General features: G+C 41.1%; 1 protein-coding gene across 1 annotated transcript in view; it reads right to left on the reverse strand.

The window, feature by feature from the left end:
- Positions 1–22277, reverse strand: part of DGKQ (diacylglycerol kinase theta) — an 87837-nt gene extending 65560 nt beyond the window's left edge. Inside the window, exon 1 of the mRNA XM_056513101.1 lies at positions 22058–22277. Within this exon, the coding sequence (XP_056369076.1) occupies positions 22058–22259 (202 nt within the window). The 5' untranslated portion in view covers positions 22260–22277. The remainder of the gene's footprint in view (positions 1–22057) is intronic.
- Between the last annotated feature and the right edge of the window lie 381 nt (positions 22278–22658).

Genomic DNA, 22658 nt, shown 5'->3' on the forward strand with positions numbered 1-22658 from the left:
TACTGATACTCTTAGGAGGGTCACCTGCTTGCAGTGAGAACAGGTTTATAGAAGCCACAGGAGAAAAGGCCACTTGCCCATTATCACCTACAGTCTGAAATTTGCCACTCCCACCCTGAAGACATCTAGTTCAGATGACCTTGTCACTGTCTCAGAGTGGTGCCCAAAGTTTATCTGACTTGGCTAGATGAGGGAAATGCCCTCTGAAGGCAGAAGCATTGTGACAAAGGTTCTCATGGCTCTGACCCATGAAAAGTAGGGTATGAAGCTTGAAATATAAACAGGCAGATGTCAAGAACTTCATAAAGATGTGCGACCTAGCCACGGGAGGAATCTGCAGTGACTAATGAAATTCAGTGAAATGACACTGTTTTCCCTCATTTTTCTAGTTCAGAAGCAGACTGGCTAGAAAGCAAAGCAAAGAGCATGATGGTGCAGATTGATCACTGGAATTTTATGAACTGCAAGATACAGCAGGGAACTGAAGTTTGCAAGACCACCCTCTAGAAGTGGCTATTAGATTTAACTGCACACAAACGCAATGCACAAGTTAACTGAGCCCTACCTAAACACCTGAGGGAATTCAGACAACCAGCTGATGGAAGAGAAACTCCCCCCATGGACCCTGAGAGATGTTCTCTACTTATTTAGACAACCCAAGTCACTAGGCGATACCACAATTCTCTCTGCACTGACAAAACCAGCAAAACACGGTCTTGCATAAAGACAGTAACATATGTTCAGATAAGGAAACATCTCATGACACAGAAAAACGTACTAAGTCAGCAACTTCAGAGAAGCACTAAAACCAAACAGTGAGTGAATGAATGTTTCAGACAAGGAGTAAAATAGGAAGGTGCATGAAGGTTTTAATTGTTTGAGTGCATACAGAAGAAGACAACACAGAAAACAATTAGTTTCCTAAAATGTGAGCCAGAAAATTGAAGCATTTGCAAATAATCAAATTAAGGAATATCAGGAGACAAACAGCAGGAGATAAGCAGTGCCCAAACATAGCAAGTAACATTCTCAGTGAAGGATTTTCACACGATTTTTCGGGAGCTACTCACACAACTCCTCCTCTGCTTGTCACATTCCTCAGGGGGTGAAATTACTCCTACAAGTCACCATTTTGTTTTTGTTTTGCACATTCCACACAGAAAGAGATAAACCCGAAATGGCAGCAAACTGAAGCATTAACAATATTGGGGGGAGGGGACAGGCAGCAGAATCCTACAATCATATTAATAGTTTCAGAGAGACTTAATTAAGTCTTAAAATCTGACAGCTAGGAGAGGTTTTGTGGGTTTTAAGGGGTGACCTTTCATTAGGAAGAACAAGCCAGAAGACATTGTGTGTGAAGTTTCTGTAGATGAAATGCAAAATTCTGAGGAAAAAGCATTTAAAGGAAGGAGGACAGGCTGATCTCTTATAGGATGAAGATTTCTTGATTCATACAAACTCAGCGATGTGCTACAAGCAGACACATCTATAGGTTGTCTAAGTAAAAGAAAGCAATTTCAATTGCAGATTTCAAACACTGTACAAACATTTCTTTGAAGGTGTAGGGGGCTTTACCTTGAGGCCTTCTGCTACAATAAATTAACTTTCTTCTGTGAAAAATTAGGTATTGCCAATGCTCAACAAGAAGCCATTTGGCATCACAGTGCTGCTCCCTGTCCACATGGAGCATGAGATCTGGCTTTACAGAAGGCTCTGCCATAAGCCATCACTTCCTACCACATTATGTTTGACTTGGTGTTTTAATAAAGATAAAGGCCATGTGTACATATGACAACTCACAGAACATACAGCCAGAAGCTCTCTAACATACAAAAAGAAACAGAAAACGTCTCTCTCCAGGCCTTTCCAGCAAGGCAGGATATAAAAGTTGGGAATCACTGTAACTCATGAGCTGTGTAACACTTCCTTGAAAAATGATGGCTATTTATACCCTCCAATATGTCACACTTTTTCCACATAAGCATTTTTCTCTCTGTCCTCAAGACAGACTTCAAAGCAGAATCCAAAAGAAGGAAGAAGAAAACAGTTTCCTGTAGGAACTCCAGCTATGTTTTGGTGTCCTATGCAAATAGTGTCTGAGTGAGAATTGCTCATGAAATCCCAGCTATAACACCTAATCTTCTCTCCCTTTTGAAAAGATGACTTAGTCCTGAGAAAAAGTCTAGAAGTTAGAATTTACTTTTGTTTCCTCTTTGGGAAAATACTCACCATAATTCAGTTTTGGTGGTTTTCAAGCAGAAATTTATTTGTATGTTTGTATTTTAACATGCTAGATTTCATTTTTTCTTTTATTTTTTAAACTGAAGTCTAACTTTGCATTTACGGAACATTTTAATAAGTCAAACTATTAAATTGCTCTCCAGGGAGGATAAAGGCATATCAACACAAGAACAAAATGGATTTAATACTCTCCTGGAAGCGCGGTCAGTTCAACACAGGATTTACTGTGGATCTCCTCAGAGAGAGCACTCGTTTTGAGCTTAACAAAAGTACCTGCAAAGTGACTTGCAGTTCCTCCTCCAACCCTCTGTCGTCTGGATTGTCTTCCAGCGAGTCATCTCCTGCCCCCTCTGCCTCAGGTTTTTACGTCTCAATTAACTTGCTCCAGTACTACAAGCAGCAGTAACAATCTGCCTCTTGCAACAATTTCCTCCTGCTGTCCTCACTGCAGAGTGCCACCACGCTTGGGTTTTGCAGCCTGCAGGGTGCTACTCACACCAGAGCCACCAACATTATCATTGCCACAGATCAGGTCGAGGACTCCCAAAAAGAGCAGCTGCTGCACCTGTGTCTCCTGGAAGACAGAGGGGAGTTGCTGCAGCTGAGTGCTGTCTCCAAGCACGGCCCTGTGCATGCTGGCACACAGCAAACTCCAGTAACTCGCAGGAAACAACACACTACTTCCTTTGGCCAACTGGCACAGCCTGTCACAGAGCCACCACAAGGGAACATGTCATAGTCTGACACAAAGTGACAGTACCACAGCTCCTCAGTACTGCCTGGACAACTTGGCAAATAATAATTTCATTTCGCTTGGCATTATTTGTGACTGCCGTAACTTGCTTGCATTCCGCTCACTTTCACCAACTTCAACTCCCAGCAAGTGCCTGCCAAGTTTCTTCTAATCTTTTAACAAAGGTTACACATTATTGAATGACCTAGCTGACTAAAGGGCTTATTCTTGTTTCAGAAATGAAACATTAAATCAGTCACAAACGGCTTAGAAACTCAGAATTCTTTTTCCCAGCTATGAGAGCACAATAAATTTTTCATTTCTGGAAAAATTTAAGTGCAATGCATTAAAGAACATACCCAGCTTATTAACGTGAATATAAATACAACTAAATACAGTGCAGTAATTCTCTGAGGCATCTTGTTAAATGTAAGACTTGGAAGAAGTCCCTGTCTTGCAGAGTTTACTAGAATGGATGGCCTGATGTATGTAGGAGTATTACATAAATGGAAAAACTCTACAGTCCTCTATAAAAGGCCCTATAAATGTACATAGACTACATGAAAGAATTACAAGGAGACCAAAATAAAATAGAGAAAGGAAAATGTCACATTCAAGATCTAATGCTGCATCAGATACCTACAGACTCGGCAGCAGCTCAGCCCTTGAACAGAGAGAATCAGCAGGCTGATTTTATACTGTGGCACAGGGGTGGCTTTTGTGCACTCCTCCCCAGTCTTTTCCTAATAATGTCTAGCATTCAAGTTGTCTTTTTTTGACAATTACACAATGGGCATTTATTTCCCTGGATGCACTATTACAACTCTAACATCCTTTCCTGCCTATCTGTAAAAGCTGACTAAAGACTCAGCACTTGTAACAGAAATTTTCCTCCCCTTCATAACCATCACTTTACATTCAACAACCCCAAGAAATAAAATGATAGACTGTAATATACTTCTGTAATCCTCAGCAGCTGGTGTCAGCATGAGCTCTCATCTCACTAACAGCCTTTGCAGAGGATGTTGTGGACTGTTAATGGAAGAGGTGTGTAGCACAATCCCCCACACTGCCACAAATCCATGTGCAGTCTCGACTGAGTTCATTGCTTTCCTCTATCGCTTTTATCTGACACTCAGACCCAGGCACGCAGTCAGTCTGTTTTTATTTTAGCATTTCACACATTATTAATGCCAACTTTCAGTTCCAGTGGGAACCTTCCATGCACAATATCTTTGTTTATATCTGTCTTCTACTAAGATGCTCAGAAAAGCAAGGCTAAAAAAAGACTGTGGTTATGGTTACCAACTGACTCTGGCACTAGACTTGGGTGGCCAGGAGAATGTTGTTTATATCTTCCTAAGCACATGAAAATTTTACAGGATAAAATAAAGTCTCTACCAGATTAAATATTGAACAATTTGGTTTTTTTCAATAACAGGGGTCTGCAAGTGTTATAGATTATCCCTATCTAAATATATCATCTTAAAAAGGTTATTTTAAAAAATGGATAAAGATGAAGCAAAGGATGGAGAAACATGGACAAAGTCCTCCTTAGTATCTAAGGTGTAACTTAACTCCTATGCTGAAGTGTGTCTCTGTTCTCACAAGTAAACTTCCACACCCCAAGAATATCTATTCTCCTTTTTCATATGACAACTTTCAACCCTTTACTGTATTTCACACATCAAATGAAACTCATCTGTAGTCACATCCTTCTTTTGTCATCTGAACAAGTCCCAGCAGCTACAAGAAGCAACGTTTTCTGCCAGTCAATGACTGACAGGTCTCTGAAAAGACAGGACCATGCCCCTTAACATTTCCCACATTTCCAGACTTAGCAGCAAGCCCCAACTACCCCAAACTCTGATTGCCATAAAAGGATGCACAAGAAGTCCAGAAGGTGTACACCAGAAGTCCAGCTTCCTACAGGTGGCAAAGGGACATGTACCTTGTGGTGGCTTTGGCCAAAGCCTGTATTGCTTGCGGATGGTTCCAAGAGCCAACTGTGTCACAGCTGCAAACTCCAGGGTGGCAAGCACCCAAAGCTGGATTTAGTTTTTGTTTTGTTTCAACAGGGAACTGTTGGAATTCAGTGGATTCCTTTGGAAGATGACAGCATAGGCATTTTTTACCTTACTACTCACCTGGTGCAACAGAACAGCAATCTCTGCAACAAATGACATTTGGCAGCAGTTTCCTCGGGGCAGAAGGGTGTGCAGTGCAGTTTCAAGCCTTGTGCCTCTTAGCAAGCATGGCTATGCTTTAAATGCAACAGGTATTACAGAGAGAATAATGGCTCTACCATTTACTCCAGAGGGGTGATTCATTCCAGCAGAGACTATTGAATTTCTTTTCAATACTTCCAGTAATTTTCATTTTCAGTAGCTCCAGTAAAGAGAGCTTTACTGTTAAGAGTGCACTACAACTACATCTGATTACACAGTCTGAAGAGTTAGGGTCAGATTCTCACATGCTGTAAATCAGCACAAATACTTCCAGTTTGCTAAAGCACAACAATTTATCAAAGCCAAAGATTTTTAACTTCAAGTAAATACATCAGATTATAAATTTGATCATGTAGCATACATCTTGTTTTCATCAAAATGAAATAATGAATTAAGGGTAAAACTAAAGCCTCAAAACATTACCAGGCTTTCTGTAAATCTTAGTGCTTTGAACAGTCAGCCATCAGTACTTCTAGCAATATAAACATTTCTCTTAAATAGATGCAATTATTATGAATCTTTGTTCCATATGTCACCAACTCATATAAGGTGGTAAACAATCCAGAATAAAAGGAAGTATTTGAATTTGCCTATACTACAATCTTTCAAGTAACTATTCTCACCCCTTCCCTCACTGAAAAAACAAAACTTCAAATAAAACAAAATAGTGCTCAGCAACTGAAAAAACAGCTTTTTTTTTCCTTAAGAGCACTGTCAATCACTGCTAGAATATGAGAAAACTAGATGTTCTTTTATTGTCCTTCTTCTTCAGGAAGAAGATTCCAGCAAATATCCCCAGGGTTGCCCTGAAATATAGTAGAGCCTTCTGAATTCTGGTGGATCACCAAACCAAACTGTTTTACTCCAGACCCTGGAAGGCTTCTAAAATTTCCAATTTGTTAGCCATCATTCACAGAGATGTCATAGCTTCCACCTTGGTTCTGCCAGGTCTCACAGTCATGAAATTGCAGCAGTGGATTATATAAAGAAGCTGTTGACAAGTGCTTGGAGAAGGAAGATGGGTAAAGAAGTGCTGAACATGGAAGAATCAGCTTGCCCAGATTAGTTAATAAAACTCCCTCACCCCCATAAAGGCAATGGTGGCCACTGCAGGAGGCACAGCTACTGCAGCATGCTCAAAAGACGGAAGGAGGAAGGACAACTGCCTGCAGACAGACAGAGGAAAACAAACAAGAAATCTAGCAAAGCCAGGGAGTAAACCAAAGCTTCAAAGCTGTTATGCAAGGCAACAATAACAGTCTCTACTTTCCAAACAATGAATCAGTGGGACTTAAAGGGCATATCAGCACCAAGACAATTCAGCCTAAGTCAATCTAACTCTTTCAAAACAAAGTTTTATTTTGGTCAAAACTAAGTAGGTTATTTCCTCTGCTCTGCCTGCTCTCCCATAGCATGTGCCTGACATAACAGAAGTCAAAATACAGGTTTAATCTGCCTTTTTCCTTCAGGGGCTTTATCACTCCCTTCTGAAGTTGTCCTTGGTGTGCAAGAAGACTTATTTTGTTCAGCAGGACTGTCTTTGAGTTCACTGAAGAGATCCACTGACAGTTACAAGACAATAGCTTTCAGAAAATGCCCACGGGCTAATTAGTCACAGATTGGGGAAAAATATTCTTTCTTTTTTCTATCACAGTGTTCTTAAATTACATAAAAAACACATACCAGACTGCTTATCTAGACAGGATCATTCCAGCTGATAGTGGAGTCACTATTTTCACGAGTAACTTAAAAGCATCACTTTCATTTTACTGGAAGTTTGCGCGACTCAACTTTTATATTTTTTACACAGCTTTGAGCTACTTTTCAATTGTAGCAGCTTGCCAACACAGACGCATTTAGCTTTTTCGTTTACAACTGTGACCACAGGCCAGTCTGAATACTGTCACTATTCACTGAAAGGAATGCTGGATGCAGTACATGGACTTCACCAGCTTATTTCCCAATTCAGCAGAAACATGCAAATACCTGTATGCAATATTGGTGCTCTCTCTCAGACAAAAACACAGCCTAGCTTAGTTTAGAAGTCTGTTGTGCAATGCTTGCTAAATGTCACCAGGAAAGCTGTCACTAGAAGTTTTGGTCTTCTCAGATTTCTAACAATGGTGGGAGAGGAATGAAAAAATCTCTGAAATCTTTAAGAAGTCAAGCATTAAAAAGACACTCCTTTCTCACTGTGGTGAGAAACTTCAGGCTTTTGCTTGTCTTAAAGATCAATGAAACCCCACTGTAAATACTCCTCCTCAGGAAATCCAAAAGAAATTAAAACCTTGTTAAGGTTTTCCAGATATCTACTGAGTATCCTTATAGACCACTGGTATTCGACAGCTCTTTTCTCTCTAATCTCCCAGAATTCTCTGGTCTTGTCAACTAACCAGTCACACCTGCTTCTGCTTTAAATGGAGCTATCACTACATACCCTGCCTGATAAAAATGCAGTCTGCCTCCACACAATGTGAATTGCCTTGCATTTTTATTTCCAGAATTATCTGCATGAAAACACCTTCTCTTTATAGGTACAGATATGCCAAAGAAATCTGAGCTCTATAATTTCAAAGCAGCACATCTGAATTCCTATTCATTTGTATTTCAGATATGTTGGTAGAAAATAACAAAGTAACAAGACAAGTGAAAATAAGTCAAACTACTCATTAGGAAAAGAGTCAGATAAGTTCAGTGATACATTTGAACTGTCAATCATTTGGTTATAGTAGGTTTGCTTGAATTGTTGTAGCCTCACAAAGGACCTGAGCCACCTAAGCACTTCTCACTCTCTCATCCCTAAGGCTGTAAATATTCTGAAGCAAGCTATCTTGCTTCTCCACTCTCCTGGTCCTGTAAAATGAGTACCAACAAATGAACTAAAAGAACCTCACCTGCCAAAACAGAGCTCTCTCCATCCTACCATCTCCTGACTCTGCCCAGAGCACGTTTCTCAGATCCTGCTAAGCAGGAAAAGCCAGAGCACCAACAGCTTAAGTCAAAGGCACCTACCCTTTGTGCTCAGTCCTACCAATGCTTTGCACTCCAAGGAGAAAATAACTGCACAGACAAGTTATACCACAGTAGCAAAAGCAGTCATCTCCATTTGGTCAAGAGGCTTTTCTAAGTGATAACCACAGCTGTCAGAAAATCTAGACACCCTATCAGCTGTGTCGATACGCAGAAGAGGGGTCTATCCCTACTCAAGATGCTGCAGTCCACTCTCTTTCCAGTCTGTACAGTATGGCCAATAAGGATACAGTCCAGCTGAATACAAGCTGAGGTGTGAACAGAAAGAAAGCAGCTCTGCTGAGAAGCACTTGGGGATGTTGGTGGATAAAAGCTGAGAAAGCATCGCCAGCAGTCCAAGGAGATGATTCTGCACCTTTCCTCTGCTCTCATGAGACCCTGCACGGAATATTGCATCCAGCTCTGAGAGCCTCAGCACAGGAAAGAATGGATACATTCAAACAGGTCTTAAAGAAAGGCCACAGAAATTATCAGATGGCTGGCTCCTGTGAGAGGCTGAGAGATTTGAGATTGTTCAGCCTGGAAAGTGAAGGCTCCAGGGAGACCTTAGTGCAGCTTTTTAATATTGAATAGGACATATAATGAAGATAGCAGAGCCCATTGCAATAGGACAAGAGGCAATACTTTTAAACTAGAAGAGGGTATTCGAATTGGATGTAAGGAAGAAATCTGGTATGACAGGGGTGGTGAAACACTGACACAGGTTGTCCTGAGAGTTGATAGAGCCCTGTCTCTGGGAACATTCAAGGTCAGTTGAAGAGGGCTTTGAGCAAACTGATCTAGATGAGAATGTCCCTGCTTATTGCACGGGATGTGTGGGAGTGGGGTGTTGGGCTAGATAATCCTTAAAGGCACTTCCAACCCAAACTATTCTGTGATTCTGTTCTTTAAAATTTTGTGAGAAAGGTGAGTTCTGAATAGACTTTACTTTCTTCCTCTTGAAAGACAGCTGGATCAGACTTCCCACCTGTGAAATTAGGGTGAACACAGAATTTCAGAGGCATGCAGTTTTAGTTACTGAACTGAATTAAGAATGTTTTCTTCTTCAAAGAGATGGAAGATGACTAGACTCAAACTTGCATTTGCATCCAGAAGGCACCAAACTTTCTCTTTTCTTGAAGATTAGGCCAAAGATAGGACAGTGCTGTGGGACAAGGAGCTGATCCACTGATGGAAAACAAGACATCTCTAAGAGACTACAGCATCAGGGGAGAACCCAGCTCATCTCCTGACAATTCCAAAAAAAGAGACCCTTCAGAAGAAGAAGCCTCCCTCTAACAGTGTGAAGTTGCACAGAAAGCCTGAAGTGACAGAGTTTTTGCCACCAACAATTTAACAGCAATAGACCATTGGCTGTGACTCTTCTCCCAGCAGGCTCCCAATCACACAGGCTATCAGCAGTCTTCAGGGATGCTGAAGGGAGGAGTCCAAAAAGAAGTTGTCTCTGAGCCACAGAAATCTGTCTGTCTCAGGGCAAACAATTAAACACTTGAGGAGCTCTTTTGTACAGGCAAAAGGATGAAGGTTGCCCACAGGAGCCAGATGCAAGACCATGTAACACAGTTGTGGCTTTTTCCCAGGTTTTCCAGACTGCAGCCTTTACACAGTTAGAAAGGGTAAGACCAGTTTAAAGGCTGACAGAAAAACCCGTGATCATATTCCTTGCACATACAGTGAAAGGCTATAGATCATAACAACCTTCAAAGAAGAAGGTCATCCAATGACACCCAACTCATAGTTTCAGCAAGAAAATCAAGTACCAGACACCACTAAAAGCCACTTGAAGACCATTTTGCAACCAGAAATTTCTTCTGGCTCTGTCTTAAGCTAGTGCCTCTTATGTCTTTTGCTGCAGACTGCCCATGCAATCAACTGAACCCCAGTGGCTGGAGCACAGACGTGCCAGCTCGGCAGCAAGTGCAAATGAAATTGGACAAGGAGGGGCAGAGAAACATGGAACGGTTAAAACCAGAAGAACAAGGAAGATCCACCTACTGCAGGGCATGCACACACAGTGTCATAAATGCTTACCTCTCTGCAGCTGTTGTCTGCAACAGCTTCTCCAAATCACTGTTTTCAGGGTGATGAAACAAAGAGAAACTTTGTCAATTGTTTATCTGCACTGTCCAGCTGACTTACAGCTACTGGTCAAAACAAAGAGCTACAGCTTACAGCATTCAGAACAGCACAACAAAAATGACAAGGAAGACTGGGCCAGCCGTCAATTTAAAGGAAAAAGTACTAAAACAATTTGACATTTTCTGCAAGCATCTTTGGATAAAAAACTTCATCAGAGTCACAGAATAGTTAGTACTGAAAGGAGCCTTGAAGATCCTAGTTTCAAGTCATCCTGCCATCCACCACACCAGGTTGCTCAGACCATTCAACCTGGTCTTGAACATCTTCAGGAATGTGGCATTCACAATTTCTCTAGGCTACCTGTTCCAGCCTCTGAACAAAGAAACTATCCCCAACATCTAATTTAAAGATGCTGTCTTCGATTTAAAATCATTGTTTCTTTTCCTGTCACTATCTGTCCATATAAAGTCTCTCTTCCTCCTTTTTATACTCTCCTTTTAAGCTACTGAAAGCCGTCTCTCCTCCAGGCTGAATAACCCTAACTCTCAGTCTGTCTTTATTGCAGAGGTACTCCATCCCTCCAGCCATCTTCAAGACCCTCCTCTGGACACACTTTAAGAGGTCCATGCCTTTCTTGTGCTGAGGATTCCAAGCTGGATGCAGTGTTCCAGGTAGAGTCTCACAGGAGCAGAGTAAAGCAACCGAATGACCTGCCTTGACATGCTGGCGAAACTGCTTTGGATGCAGTCCGGGACGTGCTTGGCCACTGCCAAGCTGGCAACCACCAGCTTGAGTCCAGCTTTTCATCCATGACAACTCTCACGTCCTTTACCACAGGGCTGCTGTCAAATGACTTCTTCTCCCAGTCTGTATTCACGTCTGGGATTGCCCCTAGCCAGCTGCAGTGCCCTGCCCTTAGGCTTGCTGACTTCATGAGGTGATCATGCCCAGGCACCTTGCATGAACACTGCAAGGTTCCAGCCCTCACACATGTGGCCTCCTGCACCTCTATCACTCGTTACCCAGTACAGCACAAATAAATCCACACACTGCCATGTCAGCATCATCCTCCTCAATAACAACATGTCTTCTATGTCTTCTATGAAAAAACAGCCCTGTTAACACTTCTATGTTAGACATACCTGTGCTGAAGTGTCTCCACACATGTAAAAGGGAAGTAACAGTAGCACATCTCCAACTTCGAAAAAGAAGAATTTGAGTTACGCTTAAATAAACAGGGTGGATCTTAGCTGAACCTAATGCACAGTAGGACTTCATAAGCTGTGACAGAATTTTGGCAGAAAAATGTGATATTGACACAGCTGCCTGACACTCACAGTACTCAAAGACTTGGAGACATTCTCAACTTTAGAGGCTACAGACTAGCTGCATTACACACCAGTTCTGCACCTGTGGAGCCTATCACCAGTGACACAGTAAACCCCATGTGAATCCCATGCACACAGGGGCTCAGTGAGCTAGCTCTGTGCTCTCAGAAGTGGGAGAAACCCAAGAACTCCCTCCAAAACACACACAAGATGTGGATGCTACGTGAAACCATACTGTTTCACATAAACCCAGTATTTTCCATTCAGTGACATAACCAGCAGACAGGAGGTTAGCAATCCCTCTTCTGCCTTTTAAAACCTGAACACGTAACATAAAAATATAATAAAAAATCTTGAAGATTGTCTTGGGGTGACTAAATACTAGAAGAAAAATCACTGCTAAGCTTAGCTACATTAACAACCACATACCTCCAACAGCACAGTCACAATTTTTCAAGGAAAGCTGGATACAAGTAAAACATATGTCCCATTATTAATCTATATTACTCCATAATACATTTTCTTCCACTTTTAATTTGGGTAATTTCTGGAATTATCTAAGGCATCTCAACACTTCCTAGCAACACAAAACAACAACAACAACAAAAAAACAAGATACCCCAAAGCTGTCATGGCAACCTTTACCTGTCACTCCTTTAGGGCTTCATTTTCAAGTTGCATCACACTCAGAAGTGTATAAAACTACAGGATTCAAGTGAAAAAAACTCAGGCCTGGAAAGAATAGAGGGGAAAACATGCAGAAAGCAAAGAAACAGAGTCCTGTGCCAACTGGGTAAGTACATTCAGTATTTTCTCCAGTGTGGTTACTACAAAACTATTGACATGGTCAGACAACTAAAGGCAAATGATTCACACCATGATGAATCAGGAAAACAAAACAATCACTATTTCCAAAAAGCAAACTGAAAGTGCTGATCTCCATGACATTTTTTTTAAATCCTGATTCTTAATTTTATTCACTTCAAGCATTTTAGAAAGATTTCTTTAAAGAAAGAAAGTGTGAGGATTTTAGTTTCACCACTTAGGCTTGAGTCATTGATGAGAGAGAAGACTATATTTACCCTGAATTAAAGCAACAGTCTATTTCAGATGTCTAAGATCATACAGAATTCATAAAAGATATGAAGATATGATCTATCTGAAGATCAGATGCCTGCATTAAAAGTTATATATACCACTGGCAAATACACCAGAATTTCCAAGATAAAATAACTCTGCTCAAAAACACTAAAATCAAAACCTATCCCTGAAAAACTATAAATCTTTCCCAAACAAGAGACCAAATTATATCAAGGCTCATATATTCATTTCAGTTTAGTATTGTTTGGTGTGGTCTTTTCAATTGATGAAACAAAGTTCTTGTAGCTCTTGAACTTAATTTCCTATGTAGCATAATAATCTATTAATTTATGCACATGAATTAACACATACTGAAAGGTTCTAAAAGTTTTCCAGGACAGCATATTTAAGAAGAAAGCTACACTGAGCAAAAGTGAGAAAGCAAAACCAAAGAAATGTAATATATCTCCATTGTCTTATGGATTTACTTTTAAATAATCTATTTGGTTCACCTGAAGAAAAAGTGCTTGGATGAAAAATACATTAGCGTCAAGAAATCTCTAGGCATTTGCCAAACAGGAGCTATTCTGGAGCAAAGAGAATACAGTAGGAACAAAATAATAGAGGTCAAAATCAAAATGGACACAACGATATTTGGCTGCTTTGAATAGTATTTTTAACATGATAGTATTTTTACCTTCTGGTTTAGTCTATTTTTTTCAGAAAGGGTTTAGCAACCACGGCCTAATAGTCTCAGCTGCTGAGTTTTCACAAGAGAAAATACAAGCATGTACTTGACTTCTGCACAGAAATTGGAATAGGAATATTTTAAGTTATTTTTGTTTAAAGTTATATCTCTTCTTTCTCACCTCCTCATTTTGGATCACATGTTCAGTCTCTCACTCAGCATCTTTCATTTACAGAATTAAATCTGCTCAGCATCCAGACAGAGTTGGAGCATCAACATAATTGCAAACACCATTTTCAAGCCCTTCTGGGACAAAGGGACTGTAATTCTTTTTTGGAAGAGCTGCTGTTACTACCAATGACAACTCTCAGCAGTGAGGGCAGACACTGCTAACAGTTCATGTGCACACCTGTCAAACACAACTGTTCCAGCACTGGGACATCCAATTAAATCCCCCCAAAATCTGGGCAGCAACTTGTAAAAGTGGCTTGAGAGTTTTAAATTATGTGAATATTTGTGAATATCGAAAAATTTTCAACTCAGCTTTTCTAGTACTCTTTATCAATACTGTTTTGAGAAGAGGTTGAATGTAAAAAAGCAGTTTTTCTCGGTCATTACTCAACCCACACATTCATTTTAATTCTAAGGGATTCTTTTTATAGCAGATACATTCCAGGATTGCTAGTGCTAATCAGTTTCCCATGCAAATTTGTATGTGTGATGATTTACACTCACTCTGCCATCCTAACTAGATTCTGAAGAAAATCTGTCATCTCACAAAAAGCTCTTTTTATTCTGAAATAAAACATCCATGGTCTCAAATATGATAAGTTTTTTCACTTTATGTTCATAGCTTTCTCTCATGCCATCTTAATGCTTAGAGGAATCTTACAAATTTCCTTGAATTTATAATGATCCCAGGCAAAGATCCCAACCACATAATGATGTCAGCACTGAGGAATCCACTGGTTAGTGGATTATTTCTTATGTTCACTGGTTAACAAGGTGTAGTAGCTATTATTTTCACATTCTGCAGAGAAAGTATTGCACAAAAAGGAAACACTCACTTCCTGAATTATAGCATGACAAACCAACATACTAAAAAGTGACACAATCTGCCAAGCAGAAAAATAGTAATGAGGAACTGAGATTTTTTTCTATACGTTCTTGCACTTAAACTGGATGTCCTATTTCCTAGCCACCATAACCTAATACTACCTGGCAGAACAACATAATGCTCCTATTTTAACTGCAGAAGTTCAAATTATTCAAGAATTCTATAATCTCTAACAAGAACATCTGTTTAGTTAAATATTTAGAATGTCTCTAGCAGTATTGCATATGCAAAACCTTCACGGATGGATTAAATTGTGGCCAAATACAGCATTGTTTATTCTGTTGGGTTTTTTTAGATCTTAAACAACGTTATTTTTACAATAGTAAGTGCCATGACAATTACACCATACAACTGGCATTTAGAAAGAAGCCAAGCAGGTGAGTGATACCAGCACATCACATCAATAACCCTAAACATATTTCCAAGTAAATCACTGATATTCAATTTTAAACTGAAAAGAAAGCAACAAAGTCACATAAATATACGTTAATATACATGTTTCAATATACACACACCCCACCCCCTTTCTTCTAGAGCTGGGCAAATAAAAATATTTAAGTAGAACAGGAAGTGAAATGAAGGGCTGACTGTACTCTACTGAATAACAAACTTCCACAAGTGAGACAACTGCAGGCAACAAAAAGGAAGAATACTGTAATAGCACACTTAGAAAAAAACAGAGTGTGCTTCCAACATAGTCCTTATCACACTGTGATATATACACAGTGGGTTTCGTTCTCTGCTTGGGAGTGTTTCCTAACAGGCTTCTCACAAACTAGAAGTTACCATTGAATAAAAAGGCTGGAGGAACATGGAAAGAACAGGAGCTGATCAGCATGTGCTGTTTAATTCTTCAGAAAGGTGTATACACTATACCTGCAATCTGCTCTTTCCCCACTGGAGCTGAGTCAAACTAAACATACTCAAGTACTTAGTCACCTGTTTTCTGTAAGTGTTGCAAAAGCAGTTTCACCAAAGGTACTTTGAAGAGCCAGCTCAGGATGGATCTAATTGAGTAACAAGCAGCCCAGAAGGAAGTCAGTCTGAGCTAATGAAATTCAGAGTTAGAAACACCTCTGGAAGAAACTAGCAACATAACCAAAAATTAAAGATCGTCCAGGGACAGCATGGTTCAATGAAAAGTCAGAGCTGCCACTTGAGAAGGGTGCTTCAAAATCAGGAAGAGAACCTGCTTTCTATGGAATACTAACAAGCAAAGCAATATTATGGACAAGTCATAAAGAGCAAGTAATCAAAAAACAAGAAAACAGACCAGCAAAGGCACCATGCCCAGAGGGAACCCACCAATAAAATTGAGGCAAAACTCCTTATCCCTGGATTTACAATTCCGAGTACAGTGGTGGTGATGGGTGGAATCAACAGAAATATCTGTTGCAAACTGACCAGAGGAAAATGGAAACTAAAAACCTTGCATGCCATTCCCCCTGTCAGTAAATGTAGGAGGCCCCACCTTGACCTACAATTACAACTAGTTAATTAATGGCCATTGAACGAAGCAGGGTCCCGGCTGTAAAGCAATTGTGAATGGAAAGCGATTGCTTAATGGGGCTATTTTACATGGTTAACGCAGGATATTAACTAACGTTGTCGGGGAAACATTGAAATACAACTAACATCACCACTAGAAAAAACTGCAGAGCGCTAAACTCAAGGAGGACTGAGTAATCATGTGGAGATGTGTGCTGCAAACCATGTTAATACAGACTTCTACATCTATAAAGAAGGAATGCATGCCATCCCTAGCGTAAGGGGAACTGTTATCAAAATGTACTGGATTCCAAAAAGAAAGCAAACCTGAAGCAGCAACTGCATTAACACCCAGCAAATACACATAAACGTCATTGAAAATCGGAACAGGCAAGTGCTTCTCTATCCATTAAGTATTAATGTCACTTCTGACTGAAATGCTGCACAAGTTTTAAACAAATGCTGTTAAAAGGCTCAGTTTTATGGAGAAAGCCTTAGAGTTTATAGTGTTTTGTTTATCACAAAGAAACTAGTCAAGCATTTATCTCCCACACAAGGGCAAGGAAGCATAAAATGTTTTTAGATCCTTAGCACAGGGTCTGCAAAAACTGTGGTCTGTGGGAACCTTACTAGAAGACTGAAGAATTTTGTGCAAGATTAAAGGAGGCCAGGGTACTACCCTCGAGGATGGCTGAGAAACTCCTGAACATATTATGTCTAAGGTATACTTGAAAAATGATCATGTAGAACGAGAATCTGCAGAGCACCAGCCGCAGCCACTTCACACCGCGATGGGTTGATGAGCACCTTCCTTAGTGCTTTTGTCACTGCTCAACGAGCCAGGCTGAGGCAGTAACACAGATGATATATTAAAGTGCTGTGCAAAGCTTGGTATTGGATTACAGGCTTTAGCACTTTCTGCAGTAAGTTATTTACTATCTAATTGAGTTTCTGGACTGAAATCTGTGCTAATGCTATCAACACAAACTATAGCTTCCAGCTAAAAAAGCTGTGTGCATTCTCACAAAGCACCTTGTCCTTTTCTCTGCATTCCTGATGGTGACAGTGATATTTTCCTCTGAGGTACTGTCAGAAGAGGCAGGGAAAAGAAAAGCATGAATTCACTTCAGTACAAAATGGATTATCCTTCAAATCCAGACCAGTAAATTGCATTTTTCAATGTGTCAGTCAATGCTTCAAAAATTTTTCTCAACATGTATATCAGCTGAACTGAGCCAAGATTTTATTTTGTAGAATTCTTTTAGGGTGTGTGGGTCCTATTTTTTCACCTTTTTGGACAATCTTTATTTGCACCATCTAAGTTTTAAATGCAGCAAAGTCATATTCACTGAAATATCTCAGTACAAAACATCTTGTTGCACAGAAAGGCCCCACCAAAACCACTGAAGAACAGAGGCAGCAAAGACTTTGAAAACGTAAAGTGATTGGAGGATAGAAGCGAAATTGTATTGTGGTTTTACCTTCTTGCAGCTTTTATTTTTAGTTCAAAATGTACCAAAAGCAAGCATAGCTCATCACAAGAAGGAAGAATATGTTTTTCCTTTTGAACTGCAAACATTAAGACTCTTGGGGGAATCTCATATATCACTCACTTCCTTCAAAACAGATCTGAATGAAACCTGTAGGGTCAAGGATGTTTCACGTCTGTCTCCACAACAGAACTAGAAAGGATAAGAGTCCAAGGAGATTGCCCCTTGTCCCCTTATTCCCTGCTACTACTTCCATATCTCAACAAACCCCCAGCTTTAACACACCTTCCCTATCTGACTCTATTTTCTCAGAACAGTCTTTACATTTAATAGACTGCATATAAAATTTGTCTAAAATATGCATCTGAAGACTGCTGCAAATGGTGCCTGAACATCTCCAGGCTCTCCTAAATCAAAAAGGAACAACATGGCTTGTTCTTATCTGGGACATGCCTGTATAAATCACAGCAGCTTTCTGGCTGTCTTGCCAAATCCGAGATTTATGGCATAAATATAACTCAGATCCACCGTTTACATTTTATTCTGGAAAAGCTGTGGTGTTGTCAGCCAAGATCTAAATCAGATTAAGAGAAACAAAGCTTTGTACATCTTGGAATAAGTTTGGAAGTTCTGCTTGGAAACAAAAAAAAAATAAAAAAATCCCCCTTTCCCCCCAAAAACCCCAGCTCCTCCCCCCACACCCCAAAAAAGACCCCAGAAAACAAGGATGCTGTTTGCTTTTCCCAAAATATTATTTGACTTGGAGCCTTCATATCTGCTCAAATAATTATCAAGAAGCCCATGACTGCAGCTTCCCATAAATATTCTAACGAAATATATAGATATAAAAAACCTAAAATGGTTAAACAATTGTAAATTGGCAATCAAATTTGCTTATTACTTAAATCCCCTACATTTTATCCTTGGCCAAAATAAACCAAACTGACTTTACGTTACAAAGTTCTATAGAACTGGAAATATTTGTAGTCCACAAAATATACAGATCCATAACTCTTCCAACTTCCTTTATTTCTTGAAGTGCTTTATCTAAAATAAAAGCACTGTGAATAGAAACATATTTATTGGTGGCTAAAACTAATCCCAAACTCCAGTACAAAATATCTGCTACCTACCTTCTAGTGTATGAAATTGGTCCTTCTGTGAACTACCAGTAAGAGCTCTTTTATACAGACTTCTTATATAAACTTCACACATCTAGTATTTTTCATAGACTTCACATATCTAGTATTTTTCATTTCCAAGATGCATACACATGCATAAAACCTCAGTCATTTACACTGCCTCTTCTTTGCTGAGCCTGGGTAAATTGAAACCTGCTCAAACCTGAAATGACCGTGCTTACGAAAGCAAGAGCAATAAAAGAGAGCAGTTTTTCATGCTAAAACTCAAGCTTCACTTATTCTGTCACACACACAAACATACTCATCAAAGGAAGTCACAGCTACAAATAGCAAAGTGGTGAGAAAAATAGTTCTTCGCAAAAGGTTTACAGAAAACAGATTTGTTAGGGCGGGGAGGACATGTGAATAAACCACAGATGCAAGCCTGATTATTGGTAATATTGATTGATATTACAATAAACATGTGCACAACAGAAGCTTAACACAGTGACATCTTCAGACCCAACTGGACACCTATTCCACACAGGAAGACAACTGCATTCCCTATAAAATTTCACTTGTTAAAATACCTTGCCAAACCAAACGAGAGCTGCAATTCTCCCTTGGAATACCTTCAATTCCATACTAAGTGCTGGTGACAGTGGTCTGGCCCTGAGCTGGAGCAGGAGACAGTATCTTACTTCCAAACAATCAGATTAGATGCAGGACACCTTGTGCCTTGTACAGAGAGCGTCAGAGCATCTTCCATGTACTTTTTGGAATTCACAGAGAAAACCTAAGGACCATCTTGGCCTCCACTACCAGAAACGTTTTGAGAATTCACTCTACTATCCACAAACTTGACCATTCACACATAGAAGATGTCATTCTCCAGGGGTCTAAAGGTCAATCACAATTAAAACACAAATCCAGGTCAATTAGGCCATACAACTACTCAAACTAATGACAGATAAAAGGTGGTCTTTTTTGGTTTGTTTATTTTATTTTTTTTTTCTTTCTTTTCAATAACTGGAAGAGTCACACCATTAACATGCTTGGTTCCCTTCAAAGACTGGAAGCTTTTTGTTTTGGTAATAACCATCTTCAGGGAATGTCAAAACAAACAGCATTAGGAGACTGAGCATCTGAACCTACAGATCTGGAAGAGCAACCACTGCAAATCCACTTATGAAAAGGCCTCTCAATGGCTTTATGTTGAAGCCTGTAGATGCTTTATCAAATGGAGTCCAAAGATAGCTGCAATTACACCTGCAAACCTAGACTCTCCGCAGAGAAGAAAGAGGAGGTAGCAATTATCTATCATGTTTTTCAGGCCTACAGCAAATGCTTCCTTCTGTAATAGCTGGGTGGGTTACTTTTTTGTTTTAACAGCCTGGCACTCCTTCTATGACTTTCTAAAGTGCGATGATCAAACTCCATTAGTCAAGGTGAATGTGACAAGCAGGTAACTACTAAATGGAATTTACTTAAAATATTGTTCAAGATATCATATTAGCATTTATTAAATAACTTGGAACTTGACAACAGCAGACCCATGAGCAAATGACCCATCAGGTGGTTTTGAGATTTGCTGTTTAGCAGCAAGTTGCTGGAAAGACGAATGTGACTCTAAGCATAGCTGGTTGAAAACAAATGAAAGGACAACAGACAAACAAAAACAAACAAAAAAATAAATTCTTACTCTTCACCCAGTAGAGACACTGATGTGTCAGGCTCCATTACAGGGTTTTCCTACACACTCTGAGCAGAGAATTTTAGAACTAATGAAAACTAAGAGTATTTCCTCTCTCTCATATTACCCCTCATAGAGATAACTTGTTTTCAGGTGTAGTTTTAAAAGGGATATTTTAACCATGCAGTATTGCAGTGTCTCGTCAGCACATGGTCCTTAGACAGTGGTGCTAAGGATGCTTATCCAGAACACCACCAGATAAGCCAAGAACACCAACTGCAGTGAAAAAAAAAAAACCCTAAACACAACTTGCAGCAATACACTACCTTTAAGTATGTTATACGTGAGCAGGAAAAAAAAAGTAGTAAGACAATCTGGACATTCTGGTCCTTTCATGTTTTGCTAGCATTACCTGTTAGCATTACCAAAACAAATCTGATCTTTAACTGACAAAGTGGCACCTGAATGCCCAGTTTCATGGCTCCAAAATCTTGCTGTTTTTTAAGTCAGTGATAGAAGATACCATAGAAGACTGGCTTTGTGCATTTTCACAATGAAAGAAATCATCACGGGAGCTTGGGGCTTTTTTGCTAACTAGGATAAGCAGTGACCTTTAGCTACACAGACAGAACAACACTTCTCTCAGAAAACTTTTAGCAAATACAAAACTATCTTTGCAAGACTTGCTTTGCACCACAGAGGAAAATGATTTCTACCTAACTTAATCCTGCACTCTCTTTACCCCTGGCAATGACAAAAGGCAGGAGCTATTTCAAGAACTGCAGGACACTTGTTCTACACCTACAGCCTTGTTTGTCACCCACCCAAACAATGAGGCTCTTGTACAACCTGGCTCTTTGGACCTGGCCTAGGAGCTGCAACCCAAGCCAGCTGGACTGCACATGCTCATGAAGACATCATGTTTTGTACTGTTTTGTTTGGGTTTTTTGTTGTTGTTGGTGGTGGTGTGTTTGTTTTCCTTTAAAGAGGGACGCAGAGATCCACTCTTTTTGCTATGACACCACTGGATTTTGCTGCATCAGAACAAGTTATAGTTTTTATCCTTTCCAAGAACCTCAGCTGCCGCTATAGGCCAGCAAGGAAACCTAGCTATTTCTTCTCCCCTTCCTGGCGTGAGCCAAGGTTTAAAAGGTTCAAACTCCACACAGGTCTCAGATTCTCCATGGGATCGGGCATTTCAGCAGGTAAGGGTGGGCCCGGGATAGATCCTCTGTGAGCCGCCGGGATATTTGGTGGCTCACAGTGTGTGTAGCCCAGGATGGGCTGGGGCACTGCTGGATCACAGCACACACCGGTGTCACCACGCAGGAGTGAACAGTGACACATCTCTAATTTTATGTTGTTCTTGTTAGGAATTATTAGAATTTATTCCTACAATTTTTAATAGGAGCAGAATTTTTTCAGCACTACTGTAGTTTTCAGACTCGATTTTTGCAATTTACGGCTGCTATTATTAGAATATTGCTATCCCTAGAATTTTGATTACTGCCATTAGATACTTCTTTTTGTGATGGAATGCACTGCTTTTGTTACTGCATTTCAGTACTGTGGTTTTGCATTAGATTTTAAAATTAGATTTCAGTGCTACAGTTTGTCGATACTAATTATGAATAGAGTTTTTATCAGCAGTGGGTTTGGGCAATTTCCCCCCCACACCTCGCCCCGGACGCGTCCCCGGCAGGTTCCGCACGCCCCCGCCGCCCCGGCAGCCCCTTACCCTCGCACTGGTAGCCGGCCAGCCCCCAGATGAAGTCGGTGCAGTAGTGGCAGAAGGTGGGCTTGGTCAGGGTCACCCTGCGGAACGCGTGGCCCGGCGGGCTGCTGCCCCCCGCCGCGGCGCGGCCCCGCCCGCCCAGCACCGGGCTGGAGGCCGGGCTGCCGCCGCCGCCGCCGCGCACCGAGCGCGCCCCGTCCGCCATTCCCGCCGGGCGCCCGCTCCGCGCGCTCCGCGCCGGCCGCCGCTCGCTCGCTCGCCCGCGCTTCCGCCCCGGGGCGGTGGCGGGGGCGGGCGGGGGCGGGCGGGGGCGGTGCCCGGCGGGAATGGCGGGCGGCGCGCACTGCCCCCTGCCGGCCGCGCCCTCCGCGCCGCGCCCGGCCTGTCCCTCAGCACTTCGGGTTTGGCCCTCAGCAACTCGGGCTTGTCCCTCAGCCGTCGGGCCTGTCCTACTTAGCGCCTCAGGCCTGTCCTTCAGCACCATCGACCTGTCCCTCAGCACCTCGGGCTTGTCCTCAGCACCTCGGGCTTGTCCTCAGCACCTCGGACCTGTCCCTCAGCGCCTTGGGCTTGTCCCTCAGCGCCGCACCCGGCCTTTCCCTCA

Source organism: Oenanthe melanoleuca, chromosome Z (genome assembly GCF_029582105.1).
Source record: "Oenanthe melanoleuca isolate GR-GAL-2019-014 chromosome Z, OMel1.0, whole genome shotgun sequence".
Classification (NCBI taxonomy): Eukaryota; Metazoa; Chordata; class Aves; order Passeriformes; family Muscicapidae; genus Oenanthe; species Oenanthe melanoleuca.